General features: G+C 51.4%; 7 protein-coding genes across 7 annotated transcripts; 3 read left to right on the top strand and 4 right to left on the bottom strand.

Annotated features, from left to right (window-relative positions):
- Nucleotides 1–1113: 1113 nt before the first annotated feature.
- On the bottom strand, nucleotides 1114–1869 carry L3040_002863 (mitochondrial 54S ribosomal protein bL19m; the record flags this gene model as incomplete). The annotated part of the gene is made up of 2 exons (XM_007294747.1): nucleotides 1114–1631; nucleotides 1725–1869. The coding sequence occupies 2 exons, from the start codon at nucleotides 1867–1869 to the stop codon at nucleotides 1114–1116; spliced, it is 663 nt and encodes a 220-aa protein (XP_007294809.1).
- A 234-nt stretch (nucleotides 1870–2103) lies between these two features.
- Nucleotides 2104–3372, top strand: L3040_002862 (uncharacterized protein; the record flags this gene model as incomplete). The annotated part of the gene is made up of 2 exons (XM_066155705.1): nucleotides 2104–2230; nucleotides 2285–3372. The coding sequence occupies 2 exons, from the start codon at nucleotides 2104–2106 to the stop codon at nucleotides 3370–3372; spliced, it is 1215 nt and encodes a 404-aa protein (XP_066012677.1).
- Nucleotides 3373–3854: 482 nt separating this feature from the next.
- On the bottom strand, nucleotides 3855–5084 carry L3040_002861 (uncharacterized protein; the record flags this gene model as incomplete). Its single annotated transcript, XM_007294749.1, has 2 exons — nucleotides 3855–4852; nucleotides 4955–5084. The coding sequence occupies 2 exons, from the start codon at nucleotides 5082–5084 to the stop codon at nucleotides 3855–3857; spliced, it is 1128 nt and encodes a 375-aa protein (XP_007294811.1).
- Nucleotides 5085–5473: 389 nt separating this feature from the next.
- Nucleotides 5474–8872, top strand: L3040_002860 (uncharacterized protein; the record flags this gene model as incomplete). Its single annotated transcript, XM_007294750.1, has 2 exons — nucleotides 5474–8198; nucleotides 8286–8872. 2 exons carry the CDS (start codon nucleotides 5474–5476, stop codon nucleotides 8870–8872), a joined length of 3312 nt encoding a protein of 1103 aa, XP_007294812.1.
- A 626-nt stretch (nucleotides 8873–9498) lies between these two features.
- L3040_002859 (uncharacterized protein) lies at nucleotides 9499–10367 on the bottom strand (the record flags this gene model as incomplete). Its single annotated transcript, XM_007294751.1, has 2 exons — nucleotides 9499–10222; nucleotides 10321–10367. The coding sequence occupies 2 exons, from the start codon at nucleotides 10365–10367 to the stop codon at nucleotides 9499–9501; spliced, it is 771 nt and encodes a 256-aa protein (XP_007294813.1).
- A 1734-nt stretch (nucleotides 10368–12101) lies between these two features.
- On the top strand, nucleotides 12102–14271 carry L3040_002858 (uncharacterized protein; the record flags this gene model as incomplete). The annotated part of the gene is made up of 3 exons (XM_007294752.2): nucleotides 12102–12985; nucleotides 13115–13524; nucleotides 13667–14271. The coding sequence occupies 3 exons, from the start codon at nucleotides 12102–12104 to the stop codon at nucleotides 14269–14271; spliced, it is 1899 nt and encodes a 632-aa protein (XP_007294814.2).
- A 1224-nt stretch (nucleotides 14272–15495) lies between these two features.
- L3040_002857 (uncharacterized protein) lies at nucleotides 15496–16539 on the bottom strand (the record flags this gene model as incomplete). The annotated part of the gene is made up of 1 exon (XM_007294753.1): nucleotides 15496–16539. The coding sequence occupies one exon, from the start codon at nucleotides 16537–16539 to the stop codon at nucleotides 15496–15498; it is 1044 nt and encodes a 347-aa protein (XP_007294815.1).
- Between the last annotated feature and the right edge of the window lie 1958 nt (nucleotides 16540–18497).

The raw sequence follows: 18497 nt of genomic DNA, 5'->3' as shown, positions 1-18497 counted from the left end.
CAAGCCTCATAAGATTAATATGCGTTGTTTTGATTATTCCGTTTATCTCTTTCTTGCACTAGCCTACCTCTCTTAGGTAAGTTTTTCTCAGATCCGTCTAGGATCTATTTGTAAATATGCCTGGACATAACGACGAAGGAAGCTCGAGCCCACGAGACGGCCGCTTGAGGTGCTGCTTCCTGCTTCCTGTTTCATACATCCTGGCAAGAAGGCGTGGGAGCCATAGGACGCCGAAGGTTGGGGCTGGGCCGCTGGTAGCTTTCTGGTACTCGTTACTCTTTCCCGTTTGAGCTTTTGCATGGCTTTAGGCAAAGTGCCGACTTAGGCGGAAGTGGCTCTGTGAACTAACTCCCTGGGCTGTGGCTATGCTTGGGCTCCGGGAAGGAAGTACATAGGCTCACGTAGGCGATTCGCCCATGGGCCTTCTGAGCGTGGTGTGATCTTTTTACGATATAAAGAACGGACGGCTCATATTAACATACCTCTATCTCATTCCCCAAATGCCAGCAGAAAGAACCCTGGCGGTATATGAAAAGGAAGGAGTGCCAACGATTTACAAAAAGGGCCCTCTCTGCTCCCTTTTCTACCTACTTATATAACAAATAAGCGAACCCGATCCGTCGCGCTAAGCGAGCCAAGCTTTACCTCCAAACATAATTTCCTTGGAAGAGAAGAGCTATAGGTGAGACACTTAAAAGCTCAAGATCGATTGTCAGTATCGCAGTATGAAAGATAATTTGGGCTTGACAGGCAACGGAGTCGTGGGGGAGCTCCCCCGCGACCAGGACCTCGACCTTGCTTTCATGTCCAGGTCTAAGTTGGCTGGAGCCGCCCTAGTTCTTTTGGAAGTTGCAGATGTCGGCATTTGTAGAAGCGCTCTGCCCCGATGCTCTCTCTCTCTCTCTCTCTCTCTCTCTCTCTCTCTCTTTCTCTCTCCAGAGAGTAAAAGCCAGACATATGACAAGGGCAAAGGCAAGTTTTCAGAAGCAAGGCCGACCAAGGCTTATGATAGAACAAATGGTGTACAAGTCTCTCATCCCATTCCCCGAGCGCCAGATATGTGATTGGCGCAATACACGCCCTCTTTCTCTTCTCTCTCATAAAACACCCTCCCTACTTCCTCCCCCTAACATTCTTCTTCTTCCCTCCCTTCTTCTTATCCTCGCCCCTCCCGCTCCCCCTCAACAACCCCCGACTCCTCTGATAAGCCAGCACAATATTCTGCACACTGCCCATATCATGCTTCTTCTTGCGCATATACGTCAGCCGCGCTCTACGCGCTCTCTTCTCCCGCCTCTGCACAACCTCCACGCCCTCGACGTTCGGGCTGAAGATCTTGTACCACATCTCGACGCCGACGCGCGTCAGCTCGTTGCGCAGCAGGATGCCCGTGTCGATGCCGCGCCGCCGGATGTTGATGCAGACGCCCGCGAACGGGTCACCGGTCCGCAGCCGTACGAGCAGGATGTCACCCACCTTGGCGGCTTCCGGGTTGGAGCGCGAGAAGAGGTGGGCGCGCGCGCCGGTCGGGTCGAGGAGTGAGGTTTGCGTCTTGGTGAGGGTTTTGATGGGTTCGGGGCAGGTGGTGGCAAAGGATTTGATGGGGGGATAGATGGTAATGGGTTTGTTGACTATTGAAATTTAGTTAGCAAATTGCCAATTGGTAGGTAATTATCGAGAAAGGTGTGAGGAGCGGAAGGATCTGTGTTTGTATAGTTATGTACCGTGAGGGGCTCCGGGCACTTTGGGCACGGGTTTGCGGTAAGTAGTTAAGGACCTCGACGTGGTTAATGCCTTCTGCTGTCTCGGGAGCCGTAAGAGGGATTTCCAGCAGCTCAAGGGCCGCAAGGTCGGTGTTGCCGTCGGCATGGCTATGATGGTAGGGAACGTGGAGTTGGGATGTTGACGAAGCTCTTGGTGTTGACGAGGCGGAATTTCTCACTAGGCTGTGATTGGTCCGAGCGACTTCACCTAAGATTATTTTTCTAGTGAAGACCTCAAGGCTGAACAATACAGTTCTCGATATCCGACTCTACCTCAACCCTCTTTACCGCCCCAACCCGAGTGCATCAAGCTCGATTAGAGCTTGCGTTGCTGGGTAAAATGAATAGTAGAGCATTAGGAATGGGTCAGGCCCTGCGGTGCAGCGAATGCGCTGTGAGATTTACTGGAAGAGGACTGTCATTTCCACAGAGGACTTTCTCAAGCTCTACAATACGGCAAAGACATGGTAACAACATCTCCAATTCACCTAAATTAACAATCTTTTCTAATGATTATCCAGGTGCCATCCCATCCTTCACAGAAGTCTCCTCCCCCGAGCTCCAAGACCTGCTCACCCGCATCCGCGAACGCATCTTCCTCCCCGCGCACGTTAACAAGTCGCAGCGCAAACTCATATTCAGTCCCAAACACGCAAAGTCCCTGGAGGTTGAGCCCGCAATCGCCAACATCGCTGGCGAGGATTTCCGCCTGCGTCACCTGGAGCTCACGCGGGACGTGCCGTCCAGACGAACCGCCGTGCTCAATGCCTTGAGGCTCATGAAAGAGAAGCGGGACTGGGACAATCTCCCGAACCTCCTGGGCGGCTTGAAGAACGCCGGCTGCCAACACGGCCCGCAGGTGCGGCTGGCAGTTGTGGGTAAGGCTGGCAAGGCGGGCCGGCAGGACACAGTGCTAGAGTGTCTGCGGCGGGCAGAGTTTACGGGGCTGACGCTGCAGCATCTCGAGATGGCCATTCAGGTGCTATACTGGATGGCGCAGAAGGCAGTCGCGGCGGATTGGGACGCGCAAGAGACGAAGAAAGCGCTAGCGTGGGCCGAGATGGTGAGAGACATGATGGAGGAGCCGAAGCATAAGGTGATGCCGAAGCGGGATATTCCCGAATACTTTGGCACATCGAAGGACCAGCCTGAAGTTCCGGGGATTCTATTACAGCTTGCCGCTGTACGGGCGACGCAGACCGGGAAGGATGAGGGTGGGAAAGTGGAGCGGTACGCGAAGGAGTTGTTGGGGGCGCCAAAGGGGTTTCAGGAGGTTGGGAAGGGGGTTGGGAAGGAAGCTGGGAAGGACACAACCCAGAAGGTTCATACGTCTCATCCGACGTTCTGGTTGTCTACTCACGCTATGGTCTTGCACGGCATAAAGGTTGCGCTGCCTTTGCTCGATGCGGAGTCTAAGGTTGGGGCTGGCCTGAAAGCGAAGTACGAAGAGCTGGAACCGTTGGTGTTGGCCGTAAGAGACCAGCTGGTTGCAGAGCAAGAAACGAAAGGAAAGCCCTCACATTCTGTTGAGGTTTACGAAAAACTCCTTGGGCCGGGGTCAAAGGCCCTCCGGTCAGGGTCATCCGAGGAGACAACCAGCAATGTATGAATAGGTGGCATATTTGTACAATATGTAAAATAGCCCCGGTGAGCATGATATGCCTGTCCTACAGTTTCGCCTTTTGCCGATTTCTCTTTCAACCTAATCAGCACAGGGACAGCAAAGGAACGGAAAACCGCAAAATCTTTTGTACAATGTTTAGAAAAGCTCATGGAACATAGCTTCTTGATATGCCTTGACCGTACCTATCAAGCTGTACCCGTCTCGAAGCTTCCACAGACAGTAAATTGAAGTATTGAATAAAGAGATACTTTGCGTACAACGTGTGCAACAGCTCAGGGAACTCTACTATGCTCCTTAATATGCATTATTCGTACCCTTCAAGTTGTTCTCGTCGGGCTTATACTTGTCATTGTTTCAGACCTGCGGATATCTTCAAAAAGCTCCCTATAAGCCGACTCTGAGTTGCCACAGACAGAAAGGAGAAGCGTTGAACGAAGAAGACATTTTGTACAATCAGTAAAAATATCTTAGGGAAGTACAATATACTTCTCCAGATGACTCGGTATCGCGCCCATTAACTTCTTCTCCAGCAACCACTTCTTCGAAAACAGCCGATCCGCATACCGGTGCGCGCCGTCACACAGAATTGTCACGACCGTGTTGCCCTTCCCCAGCTTCTCGGCCAGCTCCTTCGCCGCCGCAACATTCAAGCACGAGCTCGCGCCCAGATACAAGCCCTCCTCATCCAAACACCGGTACACCATCTCGATGCTCTTCTCGTCACTGATCGTCATGCTCCCATCCAGAATGCCAATCTCCCCTTTCAGATTATCCGTCACTCTCCCCTGCCCAATGCCCTCGGTGATGCTGCTCCCAGACCGCTCCGTCAGCGTGCCGCCCGAGCTGATATACGTGTGCAGTACACTGCCCGGCGGATCCGCTAGGTAGCACTTCACGCTGCCCTCACTCACATCCTTCAGGTAGCCTGTGATGCCGGCCAGCGTGCCGCCGGTGCCCGTCGCACACGTGAAGGCCGTCACGGTGCCCTGTGTCTGGGCCCAGATCTCGGGACCCGTGGTCTCGAAATGGGCGAGGCGATTCGCCACATTATCGAACTGGTTCGTCCACACAGCGTTTTCCAGCCGCTCGGCATGCCGCTTCGCCTGGTGGTTATAGTTCTCGGGATCCTCGAACGCCACGGCCGGCACGGGGTAGACCTCAGCGCCCAGCAGGCGCAGCAGGTCGATCTTGCCCTGCGACTGCGTGTTCGGCATGTAGATGACCAGCTTGTAGCCTTTGGACCGGCACAAGTGCGCGAGCCCGATGCCGGTATTGCCAGCGGTGCCTTCGACGACGGTGCCACCAGGCTGCAGCAGCCCTTTTTCTTCGGCGTCCTGCACCACGTAGAGGGCGGCACGATCCTTGACTGAGCCGCCGGGGTTCATAAATTCGGCTTTGCCGAGGACTTCGCAGCCGGTATCGTTGGAGATCTTGTTCAGTCGGATCAATGGGGTATTTCCGACAGCTAGGCGGCGGTTAGCTTTTGAATTGTGCTGAGGGGATAGATGTTAACATGATGTATATACATATATCTGGGTAATAGGGAGGAGAGGAGGGGAAATCGGACCTCCTGTTAAACCTTTCACGATGCCTTGCGCTTTGGAGACGCTGATGCCGTAGGAGTTTGTATGCGATGCAGTTCCACCCATCGCCTTGGTCAGCGTCGCATATGTGTGTACGCTACGTCGGAGAGCCATATTGGATTGTCGATTGCTGGCGGAGAGAAATCTTTTCTCTACGCTTGGAGCGAATGTTGAATAACGCCTGGGCCGCCCTTCGCCAGGAAGGGGGGGACGGTGAATGGTGGCCGAGGCAATTGTTGAAAACCGGTTATGGCGCCATCGATAAGTGATGATGAGCAATGCGAGCTGAGCTTCGTTGACCGGCCAACAATCGCGGCTGTTGATGTATGGACTTTTTCCGTAATCGCGTCGGCTCTGGTAAGATTGCAACCACCACATCCAACTCCCTAATGTTTACACGATTTCACGACAACAACCAAAATAATAATATCAACGACAACAAAATCGACAGACATAGCGACGACGACTCCGAACCGACCTCTATCTGAAGACATATGTGAAAGATGCCGTCTCGAGTCTCCTCCTCGCGAACATCCCGCGCATCAGGTGTCTCCCATAAGGCCTCCGCCCAAACCCTCAACTCCCGCGCATCTACCGCATCGCGCATCTCCACCCCTAACATCGAAACCCCCGAATCCCCTGAGAATGAACTCCGCACGCAAATCTCCTCCATCTTCCGAGACGCGCAGCGCACCACTGCTGGCCACCGCAAGCTCGTCATTAACCTGCGCAAGATCCAGGAAGCCTGCTGCTACGAGCCAACGGCCAGCAGCAGCAGTAGGAAAAAGACCGGCGCCGAGGACTTTGACGAAGAACAGTTCACAGCGGAGCTCACGCGATGCGTGCTCCGCGTCATGCCGGTCAAGAAAAGCGAAAGCGTGGGCGAGCGTGCGATCCGCTTCATCGGCTCGTTTCTGCGGTATGCGAGCGAGAAGGACAACGAGCTGTTCACGGAGGGCGACGACGACCACGCTATGATGGAGACGCCGAGTACGAGACTCATAACGCACTTGATGAATGCCGTGCTGCCGCTGCTGACGGCCAAGGAGAAGTTTGTGCGGTATAGGAGCACGCAGCTGATTTCGCATGTAATCAACAGTCTGGAAGCGATTGACGATGATCTGTTTCAGTTGCTGAGGCATGGATTATCAAAGCGGATTCACGACAAGGAGGCCATGGTTAGGGTGCAGGCTGTGCTGGGGCTGGGCCGGCTGGCGGGGAACGAAGTTGAAGGGGAGGCGGCGGATAGCGATGATGATGAGTCAGGGTCGGGATTGTTAGAGCGGCTGCTGGATGTGCTGCAGAATGACCCGAGTGCTGATGTGAGGAGGTCGCTTTTGGTCAATCTTCCGATTCTGCCAAATACGCTGCCATTCTTGCTAGAGAGAGCACGGGACCAGGATCCGGCTACACGACGAGCCCTTTACTCGAGACTTCTGCCTTCCTTAGGCGATTTCAGGCATTTGTCGTTGTCTATGCGTGAGAAGCTCTTGCGGTGGGGTCTCAGAGATAGAGATGAGAATGTGCGAAAGGCAGCCGGAAAGCTGTTCCGAGAACGCTGGATCGAGGACTGTGCTAGTACTGTTGAGCTCGAAGAGGGCGCTGATCCAGCTAATGTAGAGGCCAAGCCTGTCGACTTTGAGGGACTTCTGGAATTGCTCGAGCGTATCGATGTGGTGAACTCGGGCGTCGAAAACGGAGTTGCATTGGAGGCCATGAAGGGCTTCTGGGAAGGACGACCAGATTACCGGGATGAAGTCACGTTCGATGACAACTTCTGGGACACCTTGAGTGCTGAAGCCGTCTTCATGGCCCGAAGTTTCAATGACTTTTGCAGGCATGAAGATAATGGGAAATTCGAATCTCTAATTGAGGAGAAGATGCCTGAAGTCACGAAGCTTGCATTTTACCTCGAACGATACATCACTGTTTTGGTCGAGGCTCTTAAGCGAGTCAACGGCTATGAGCCAAACGAAGAGGATGAAGACGAGGAGGACACAGTCGAGCAAGAATTCATTGTTGAGCAGCTCTTACATATTGCCAAAACTCTTGATTACTCTGACGAAGTTGGGCGAAGAAAGATGTTCGCGCTTCTCCGTCAATCGCTCTCCATCCCAGATCTTCCAGAAGAGGTCACCAAACTCACTGTCGAAGTGCTACGAGGCATCTGTGCCGGTGATGCTGCCGGAGAGCGAGAGTTCGTCAGCATTGTCTTGGAAGCTGTCGCTGATGTCCACGACACGATCATGGATGAGCCAGCATCCGATGAAGCTGATGAAAGCTTCCATTCCGCAAAATCCGAGATCAGCGGCGAAGGCACACCCACCAAATCCAGAAAAGCCTCTCCAGAGACCGAGGAAGAAAACGAAGAGAAAGCTATCCGTGAGATCATGGTCAATATGAAATGCCTCCACATCGTGCAATGTATGCTCGAGAACGTGGAGGGTAACCTCCAACAGAACGTCGACCTAGTAGCAATGCTCAACAACCTCGTCGTCCCCGCAGTCCGCAGCCACGAAGCCCCTATCCGCGAACGTGGCCTCCTCTGTCTAGGTCTTTGCTCCTTGCTTGACAAATCCCTCGCAGAGGAAAATCTGACTCTCTTTATGCACTTTTTCAGTAAAGGGCACGCTGCGCTACAAATCACCGCCCTCCAGATCCTGACCGATATCCTCAATCAGCACGGCGCCCACCTTCTGGACAGTAACCCTACTCTCCTCAAGGTATACCTGAAAGCCTTGAAATCAGGCAACAAGACTCCCGAGGTGCAAGCAGCAGCCACTATGGCCGTCGCAAAACTCATGCTCGGCCGCGTCATTTCCGACGCTTCTCCTGCTATCGACGACTTGCTTAAGACGCTCATAGTCTTGTACTTTGACCCCAGCACAGCGCATAACCAAGGCGTGCGCCAGACCCTCTCCTACTTCCTCCCCGTCTACAGCTTCTCCCGAAAAGAGAACCAGGAGCGCATGCAGAAAGTCTCTCTCGACGCCCTGCACAAGCTCTTTGAAATCCAGGAGACGCTCGACGATGACGGTGAGGCAGAGACGGACATGGTGAGTCTGAGTACCATCGGCGCGCACCTGATCGACTGGACGGATCCACGAAAGTGTTATGTGCCGGGTAGCCAGATGACGCTGGAAGAGAGCGCGAAGAAGGCTGTGAACGGGGACGTGCATTTGGAATTTGCACGGTCGTTACTAGAGAGGCTGGAGAGTGGTGCTAGTCGTAAGTCTCATCACTTCATTTTCTTTTCATCCTATCTCGTGTTTTAGTTCAGGAATCTATTTGATGCTAATGACACCTTGTGTACAGGAGAAGAGAAGAAAACTTTCGCCCCTCTCCTCGCCAAACTACACATCTCGCCCGCCTCGACCCCGCTCCTTCTCCGCGCGCTTTACGCAGAGGTCTCGACCGCCATCGACGAGAAGCTCGTCGCGGATGCGACAGGCCGCAACGCACTTTTCAAGATCCATGTCTCGCTTGGCAAGATTGTGAACGCGCTCAAGGAGGACGATGAGGAGTTGCTGCAGGCGCAGCTGACGCTGAATTTCAGAGGGAGTGCGGGGAGTTCGGGGAGTGTTCGTGGGGGGAGTAGGGTAGCGAGTGCTGCGATGAGTGTTGGGCAGGAGGAGCAAATTAAGGTCGCAGGGAGTATGGAGGGTAAAAATGATGAGAGGGAAGGGGAAGGAGAAGGAGAAGGGGAGAAGTCAACGAAAGTTGAACAGGAGGCGGACGGCGAGGAAGATGAGAGCGATGAAGGTGGTGAGGGCACTATAATAGCGAATCCTGTCCAGAACCGGGAGAGGAGCAGCCACACGCGGGATTCGCTCGTGAGCGAACTGTTGAGCGATGATGGAGATGGGGATGGAGATGGGGATGTAGATATGGGCGGTGTTTGATTTTACCCTTTTTTTGGGGAGTACTGGGCGTCAGGATTATATGTCATTGAAGAATCGAATATTAAATGCATGCCTTAAGCTCCGCCCAAGCTAGTTGTGTGAGACAGCTATGCTGTGCAGTCAGTTAAATTATATTCAAAAGGTATTTTGTATGGATATATACATATATATACACAATGTGAGAAGAGAACTGGACAAGTGGGTAAGCTGCGAGAAGGAATATATATATACATAGCTTACTCTACTGGTTATATATTATTTATTTGGACATGTTTTTCTTTTCTAAGGGGGGGGGGACTGTTCGATTGTTATTCTGTATACCTACCTACCAGACTGGCCTATTTAAGCGAGGGAGGCGAGGGAACCCGGTTTTTGTTGGAGGGGGAGGCTATTTTTTTTTCTTTTCAGAGACCGGCAGTGGAAATGGAGATGGAAACGCCTATGCCCGTCAATTAAGTGATTATGATATAGACCCAGTATTTGATATAGAGGAGCAAACGTCATAAACGGATAGGTGTTTGGAAGGTTTCGTCGAGGTATTTTTTTTTCACTTGTCCCTTCTTTCTATATAGTCTTGGAGCTTCAATGTCTGTCTTCCCATCTTCTACCCTCCTTCTCAACTTCCCTCACAAGATAAGGACAAGCACCAGCAGGAGAATCAGAACAAAGATCAGCACCGCGATGCAGCAACTGCTCAGCCCATCCTCGTTCGCCCTTACCACCTCGCCCATCCGCTTCATGCCCGTCTGCAGCCTGCCCCCCACGCGATCCGCCAGCCCGTCTACCACCGACAGCATCTCGGCTTGCTCCTCTAGCTCCCGCCCCATGTGGTCCGCCTGCTGCCGCAGGTTTCCCACCGTGCGGAACACACCGTCGAGGTCTCGGTCCTGCTCCGCCAGCATGGCCAGCTGCTGCTGCTGCTCGAACGCCGCGTTGTAGTCCGGCGACGGCGGCCTGGATCTGGACCTAGACCTGGACCCGGCCCTGCCTCCCCCTCTCCTCTTGCTGTCACTACCCGGATGCTCATTTGAGAAATTACCCGCGGTGTTGGGCGTCTTGGCCAGCTCCTCCCGCATGTCCTCTACCTCGCCGCCCACCTCGTCCACAAGCCGCTTCCGCCGCGCGACCTCCTCAATCTCGAGGCCGAAGCGGTACGGGTCGCTCTGCACCGCTTGCACACTCTCGACGAGGTCTGCGAGATCCTCGGCGAGGGAGGCAAGCGCGGCTTTGAGCTCCGATTGCGCGGAGAGGAGCTCCGGGGAGGGCGTGCTGGAGGAGGTGGGTAGGGCGCGGATGCGTAGGTAGGAGGTGAAGAGGGGCCGGGTGGTCGAGAGGGCTTGAAGGACGTCGCTGGGTGAAGGTGTTAGCTGGGGGGCTTCTATCTGGCAAAAGTGATGGGAGGGCAGAGGCTTTCGGTAGGGTGAAGGGGGATTGGAAGGGGAAGCTACGCTTGGACTTGAAGGAAAGGGTCCTCTTCGTTTGTAGAGGACATCATTTTGTCGGTCCGCCTTCGTTCTGTAGCCTTAGCTTTAGGCCTAGGGAGCTGCCGATGTGTCGTCTCCCTCTTGCCGCCGTGTCTTGCGGCTCAACCTCAACCACCTTTACTCCCAGGTCAAACCCAGACTTCTGTACCACCGTTGGCGGGAACGGAGCCTCCTCCGTCAGTACGGGTTATAACAGGCGTGGTTTCGCGATCGCCTGCAGGTAAGGCGTATAATACAGTGTGTTGTTGGTTGATGCTGTGCTGCGCTGCTCCGTAGTGGATTGGGCTGTAAGAGAGCGCGTTCGTAGGTTGGTCGGTCGATCGGTAGTTGGTATACCAGGTATTTGGGGTCGCAGATAAGCTGGGGAATGCCTCGTGGTGAGACGTATGTGGCTGGCCGGCGCGTGGAGGGGGCTGCGGTGTCACAGTTGATGATTGCTTCGGGTTCGTGGTGGAGAGTGATATTCGCCTGTGAATGCTTTGATTCGAAAGATGAGGTCTGGTACGGTGATGCGGTACTGCGGTGTTGATAGAGAATTGACGAAACGCCTGCGGTGTTGATGCGAAGGTACAGGCTGAAAAGTGGGTTGACGTCGAGAGACTGATATGTGGTGAGGGACGAGGCTGAGGCTGAGGCTGAGGATCAGGATCAGGATCAGGATTACGAGTATCCAGTACCAAATTGCGGCGAGAAGAGAAGGCAGGCCAAATCTTCGGGGCAACTGCCTTTCTGCATTTCGATTGGTAGTTGTTGACGTCGTCGTCGTCGTTGTCGTTGTCGTCGTGGATGCCCCCCAGTGGCACCGTGGTGCATGGATATGGTTTGTCCGTTCAGACTTCACTACCATCCCGCCTCCACGCAACTCCTCAACCTTGACTGTCCTACCCAGACTATATCATAGTCTTATATGCATGTTTGCATATTGATAATGCTATTTTGAATTTCCCCTACAATCCAGTAATCTATTCTACATTATACTATACCATACCATGACCATGTATTCCGTCCGTCATCCGCCCATCCACCTGTCTCGCTTCACGGTCTCACCTCCGCTCACCTCCTTCGCCCCTTGTATGCAATGAATCGTACGTAGATCGTTGTCGTTGGTCGGATGGAGATAGATCAGCGTTCTTTCTAGCCTCTAACTGTTGTAAGTAGTAACTTCCTAATTAGTAAGTGGTTACTAGTGACTAGTTGCCAGTTGCTAGTTGCCAGTTGCTAGTAGAAACATATCCCCATCTCCATTTCTTCATCGTCTCTTCATCGTCTCTTCTTCTTTCACTTCTACTTCAACTTCTCCATCTCCATCTTCTTCTCTTTCTGCTACTCCAGCTTCATCATTATCCTCATCCTCATCCCCAATTCCAACCCAAACTCTCCCGTCATACACACCAAAACCACGCAGCCGACCGGATTGGTCCCAGCATCGTGGCTGCATACAAGACACAGAACATAGCCAGCACCGTGCTGGCTGCTTTGCTGTGACTGCAACCCTCTCTTTCTCTTTCTCTTTCTTTACAAACAGCCAGCCAGCTGTAAAGCTTGTTGTCTGGCTGCTTCACTTAACCTTTCCAACAAGGCTAACGTGAATGTGAATAACCTCACCCACCCTCACTATCCTCACTTGTCTACAGGAAGAGGAAAAGTCCAACGACGAGGACGACAAACGGGTCAGGTCAATAACACTACTTACAAACGCCTCCCTCGTAGGCCAGTTAAATAGCTACCTACACCATTAGACCAAAATGGCCCTCAACACCATTCTCTCGTCTGCCTTTTCGCAGGCAGGAGACAACTCTACAGGAGATTCTATACCTGCATTCTCTCCGACAACCATCCTCGAGACCTTCGTCCCCGGCTATGGTCCTATCCACAAGTTCCTCCTCTACTCCTTCGGCTTCGATGTCACTATCCTCGTCTCTCTTGGCCTCGCCCTCTTCTTCTTAGCTCGGATCTTCCGCTCTCTATGGACCGCCGCCTACTCCGTTGTCAGTGCTAACTACATGTCCGAGATCACCGTCTCTAGCACAGACGAGATCCACAGTCACCTGATCGTCTTCCTTGCCCACCAGTACAAGGTCTCCTCATCACGGCGTCTCATGGCCGAAACCCCCTCCCAGTCAGCTTGGGAACTGGACAGCGAAGAGACGGAGAAAGAAGAGTCGACTTTCGATGCAGACGGCAATATCAAGTGGCTCAACTTCTCTAACCAGGAAGCGAAATCCCAGCCCAGGTTCACGCCAGCCCTTGGAAGCCACAACTTCTGGTTCCAGGGCAGCTATTTCCAGTTGAGGAGGAAGGAAGTAGCCATGTTTGATGATATGGGCGGGGGAGCGGGCACGTTCAAGGATAAGGAGGTATTGACGCTGACTTGTTATGGGCGGTCGACAGAGCCGATCAAGAGACTGATTCAACATGCCAAGGCGCACTACCACATGGGCCACAACGCAAAGACTGTCATCAAGCGACCTGCTCCCAAGGAAATGCGCAGGTGGGGCGGCAGGGGCAGCTGGGTCAAGATTGCGGAGCGCCCGTGTCGGCCGATGAAGACAGTGGTCTTGGACGAGGAGCGGAAGTTCGATGTGCTGAGCGATATCAATGAGTACCTCAACCCAGCTACCGCGCGCTGGTAAGTCAAGCTCTCGGAGTCTTTTATTCCCTAGAGGTTCTCTTGGGAGTATAGGAGTGGTGGCTCCTGAGACATGCTCACCCATCCCCGAAATTTCCCAAATGGGCTTACTGACTTGGAGAACCAAAGGTACGCGAATCGCGGTATACCTTATCGAAGAGGCTACTTATTTTATGGCCCTCCTGGTACAGGCAAGACCTCGCTGACCTTTGCGCTCGCCGGCGTTTTCGGACTGGACATCCACGTTGTCTCGCTTCTGGAACCGACGCTGACGGAGGAGGAGCTGGGCATGCTGTTTACGAACTTGCCAGCTAGGTGTATTGTCCTGCTGGAGGACATCGACACGGCCGGATTGGTGAGGGAGAGCGAGGAGGAGAGTGATGGTCGGGATATAAATGGGGATGGGAAGGCGGGCGGCAGAGAGGGGGAGGATTGGAATGTGGCCAATCTGACCAAGGCGCTAAAGAAGGCCAACCAGTTGAGCGAGGAGGAGAAGAAGAAGGGAATTTCGTTGAGTGGGCTGTTGAACATTATTGATGGTACGTCTTGTCCTAGCATTGTATTCGAGTGTTGTTTTGCCTCTTTTTCTTGGCATTTTTCTGGTCTCTTTTTTTATACCGCCGCTTCACGCCCAACCCGCTCCCAAGCTTCAGAATGTATACCAATACTGACACACCCTAGGCGTCGCCTCCCACGAAGGCCGCGTCCTAGTAATGACGACCAACCACCCAGAAAAATTGGACGAAGCGCTCATCCGGCCGGGCCGCGTCGACCACCAAGTTGCCTTCTCGAACGCCACCCAGTCGCAAATCAAAGAGCTCTTTGAACGCATGTATACAAACGACCTCCTACGCACCAAAATTATCATCTCTTCGAATCCCACCACCACTACTACTACGACCGTAACCACCTCGCATTCTGCACCCACAGTCTTACAGCCCAAGCCAGCAGCTGGCCCGGCACCAGGCGAGCAAACACCGCCACCAACACCTATCAACGCCCAACCGCCCCTCTCACCACCTCACGCGCCGGTGACTTCTTCGGCGGGCGCACGAGACACAGGCGGTGAGGAGAAAGATGCCGCTATCTCGGAGAAGGAGCTCAGCTTTATCGCAGAGCGTTTCGCGCGCCAGGTGCCCAACGACATGTTCAGCCCGGCGGAGATCCAGGGCTTCCTGCTCAAGCGGAAGAAGGACCCACGCAAGGCGTGTGAGGAGGTCGAGGCGTGGGTGCAGGGCATGGTAGAGCAGAAGCGGAAGGGGACGAAGCTGGTTGTTATGCAGTAGGTTGGTTAGTAAGCTCGGGGGTGGGAGTGAGTGGCGGTGGAGCGAGAAGCAGATGGAGGGGGAAATGGAAAGGGGTAATAGGGATGGAGAAGAGGATTGGATAGAAATGAGGATTGGAACGGGGATAGGGGTTGATAATGCTTTAGCGAGCTGCGGTAGCGTGCGAATTAAAATAATGCAGAGGTATCGTAATCTAATATATCAAAACTTATCAGCAGCAGCAATCTCGGCTATTGTATGTATCTATCCACAACGGATACGTGATTGTAAAAAAATACAGCACAGCTGCCAGCTGTTGTTGTTGTTGAATTGATTTATGTCTAGCGGGCTATAGCGTAGCAGATTTATCACTCTAGGACCTCCCAAAAGGGACGGAGACGTGCAAAGCATTCGGTTTATATACAATCCATCAAATCAAATCGATCTTCCAAGCGCCAAACCCCTGTCCTCATAGCAGCAATAAATCATTTCTTAACCAACCCAATATCATCCACCCTTCAGTAAATACTCTAGATATACAATTCGAAAATAAACATCGAAACGAATCAGTACTTTTCTCTCTTCCTCTCCTTTCCTTTTTTCAAAAGCGAGACAGGCAGGTAGTACGAAGAAGAGAAGAACGAGAGAATGTTGGATGAATTAAAACCAATTTCCTTTTTTTTTTTTTTTTTTTTTTTTTTCGATTTCAAGAATGGAAAGCCCGGCGGAGGAGCTTAGCGAAGATAGGGAAATCAGGAGCAAGTCCGATGAATTAAAAGGTAGGGAGGGTTTTTAGTTTATTTAAGGTGAGCGATATTGCTTGGTTTTGGTTTGGCGTGTAGATGCCGTGTAGAGTTGAAGATCGTGAAGATACTTGATTAAAGAGACATTGTATATATATATATTTTTTTTTTTTTGCCTTTTCGTTTTAGAATTGTCGTCGAGATCGGGAGCGAGATAAAACCAATAATTTAATTTTGTCATGATTGCGTATTTGAGAGAATTTTTTGTAGGAGACTTAGCTATTTCATTTCATCCTTCTTCGTGGTGTTGGCCGGTTCGAGTATATACCGTATATATGTATTTCCGCAATAATCGTTTATGGAGTAGATGTCGGCTAGCGGGATAAATAGCTGCTGATATTCTTTTATTTTACTACATTTCTCATACATTATAGCGTTTCTCATCCATATCACCAGCACCAGCACTAGCATACTCTATACATATACCTTTTATCCCCCTTCCTCACCTCTTCCCCTTCCTCCTCCCCACCTCCTTTCCCTCCTCTTTCATCATCACACCAGACCCAGATACACCCCCAGATCCAAACCCCCCCTTCACAAGCGCCTCCCTCGCCACCGCATTAATAACACTAAACCGCTTCCCCCCCAGCTTCACGCCCCCATACCACCGCGTCACCACGACCATCACATCCCACACGTCCATCAGCCGCATCAGGTGCAGCAGCCGCGCCCCCGCCGCCGTCTCCCCGTCGTCGTCGAAGTCTTGGTACGTGACCAGACTACTACTACTGTTCTTGCTATTCGGCGGGCCACGGATGCGCCACGCAGAGATGTTGTGCGTCGCAGCCCGGACCTTCTTGTCGCTGGCGAGCAGGTGCGCGAGGTACCGCTGGGCGGTAGCGGGTGAGCCGGTGGAGACGGGAGCGCAGCGTGCGAGGAAGATGGATTTGTGGACTGTGGAGGCGGCGGAGAGCGTCCAGCAAGGAGGGGGGAGATCCATCCCCATCCCTATTCCTATCGGTATCTCTAGACTGGGATCCGTCGTATGCCTGTCTGTGTCTGCAACATCGTGGTTCGTGAAGGGGGCATCGTCTTCGATGCCTTCTTCCTCTTCTTCCTCTGCCTCTCCTTCTTCCACATCTTCTTCCACTTCCATATTCAGGACCGCCTCATCCCCCCCCCTTTGAATAGCAACCTCCTCCACAAAATCAAACAAACACACCTCCCCCGGCCGAAACACCCGCGCGAGCACCTCCCGCCACACATCCACCTCCAACCTGTCCTTCCCCATATCCTTCCCCCCCTCGACAGTCCCCACGCCTTCAACCCCAACGATAGCCGGCGGGGACGACGCCGGATAACTCAACGGAAGCTGGATTCTAAGTCTCAGAGAGCATGAAGGGATGTGAAGGATATAGATCTCGCTGCCATTTTCGTCTTTGCCTGTACCTATCGTGGTGGTGGTCGTAGTAGGGGCGGGTACGAGCGAGTCCGGCCCGTAGATGGAGTTTATGGCTTCGATTTCGTAGCGGATGTCTTCGTTCATTTTTCTATTCCCTGGGGAAATTTTTTTTTAAAAAAAATTCTTCTTTTACTTCCGGCAAGAGGTTTATCTGAGCTGAGGCGGTGGGTGCAACGTTTGTTTGGTAGTCGTGCAGCAAGCAGTTGAAGATAAATGGAAAGAAAGGGAGGAAGAGAAAGGGGATACGAGCGCGTTTGTAAAGAGTAGAAAGGTAAGTAAATAACTACCGGTACCTAGGTAGAGGTACCACCTCCAACTTCGATAAGATAACGCAGCGCCTATCTTATCTCATCTCATCTTTTTTCAACGCCTCACGTGACTTGGTCTGCAGCCCGTTTAGGTAATCACATGGTATACTACCTAGGTATAGTATATGTAGTATATATGTTCCTAAACTCTTTAGTCTTATACCAGTGAACAATGGGGTTCAACTCTTTAGTCCTTCGATACAGTAGCAACGGTTTGGTTTGGCATTCGTTTTTATTATTCATCCCTCGAAGCGAGATTTTCGCGTAAAGGAAATTTCAATACCTATTATACGTACAGTAGCGCTTTGGATTCGGAAAGAATTTTTAAATGTACATCCTATCCGAAGAGTGCCGACCGCATCGTCAGTTTCTTCCTTTCGCTTACGGAGAAACAACGGCCAATTCAAATCTCTAGTGGTTGTGATGACCTCTTTAGGATTTTTTTCTTTTCTTTCTTCCTTTTTTCTGTCTTTTTCGTTGTCTTTTTCTTAGTCTTTTTCTTTGTCTTTTTCTTTGCCCTTTCTTTGACTTTTTCTTGGTCCTTTTCTTGGTCCTTTTCTGGTCTTTTTCTTTTCAAACATTATGTATGTATCCAAGTACCTTATTTTTTTACGCGCCAAACGCCCCCCGAAAATCATCAACGCTTATATTCTGATCACCCGCCCGCTAGGTACTTAAGTCTTTCTTCTATCAGAGCTATTTGCAAAGAGACATCGAAAGCTTTTTCTTCTTATTAGCCAAAAAGCGATACGAAACTTAGGTATGTGTTATTCTGCTTTTGATTAAAAAGTTGACTTTCTAATTTGATCAGTTGGTTTGATTGATTAATTGATTGATTAAGTTACATTGAATAATTCACATCCTAACTCAAGCCCTTCTATCTTCCACCCTCCTTCTACCTTCCACCTTCCTTCCACCTTCTATCTTCTATACCTCTCACCTCTCACCTCTCACCTCTCACCTCAGACATCCGAGCAGTCCCGACTCGATTTCTTCTACTCCATTACTTTTCTCGCTAATCATATAATTATATAGTTATAATTACACGACATGCTCCTCTCTTCTCCTCTCTTCTCCTCTTCCCTTCATCAAGCCACTCATTACTTTAGCTAGCTTTCCAAATATATATACATATATATATATCAACCTATCACTTCCACATTTACACATTTATGAAACCATAAACGCACATATACATACACATACAAAACACATCCAACTCCAACTCTAGCCTCAACTTCAACTCTAAGAAAAAAAAAAAAAAAAAAAAGAAACCCCACCCTCCCCCCACCCGCTAACTAACCAACTCTTATGCGGCCAGCACATACGGACCCCATACCACATCTGTATCTGTATCTGTATCTGCATCTTTTCCCCCCTACGCGTTCATCCGTTCGCCCATTCGTTCGATCTTGAACCTTCTCAAATTAAGAAAAAAAAAAGAAAGGGAGAAATCCCCCCTCCCCCCCCGATCAATAGACTCTTACGCGGCCCTTATACCATAGCATACCATACCATAGCATATCTGTATCTGTATCTATCCCTTCCCTCCCCTCCTTTATTCGTTCGTGCGTTTACTTATTCATTCGCTCCTTAATCTCCTTAAAAGGGGGAGGAAAAGAAAAGAAGAAAAAGAAAAGAAGAAAAAAAAAAAAGGAAGGGGGGAAGGGGAGGGGGGTTGCAACGCTCTCTGTACTTACTCACTTATTAACTTATTAACTTACTCAGTCACCT

Source organism: Drepanopeziza brunnea (genome assembly GCF_022702325.1).
Source record: "Drepanopeziza brunnea f. sp. 'multigermtubi' strain 214-2 chromosome Unknown ctg3, whole genome shotgun sequence".
NCBI classification, from domain to species: Eukaryota; Fungi; Ascomycota; class Leotiomycetes; order Helotiales; family Drepanopezizaceae; genus Drepanopeziza; species Drepanopeziza brunnea.
The sequence above is the reverse complement of the archived record's forward strand: the minus strand, read 5'-3'. Positions and strand labels throughout refer to the sequence as shown.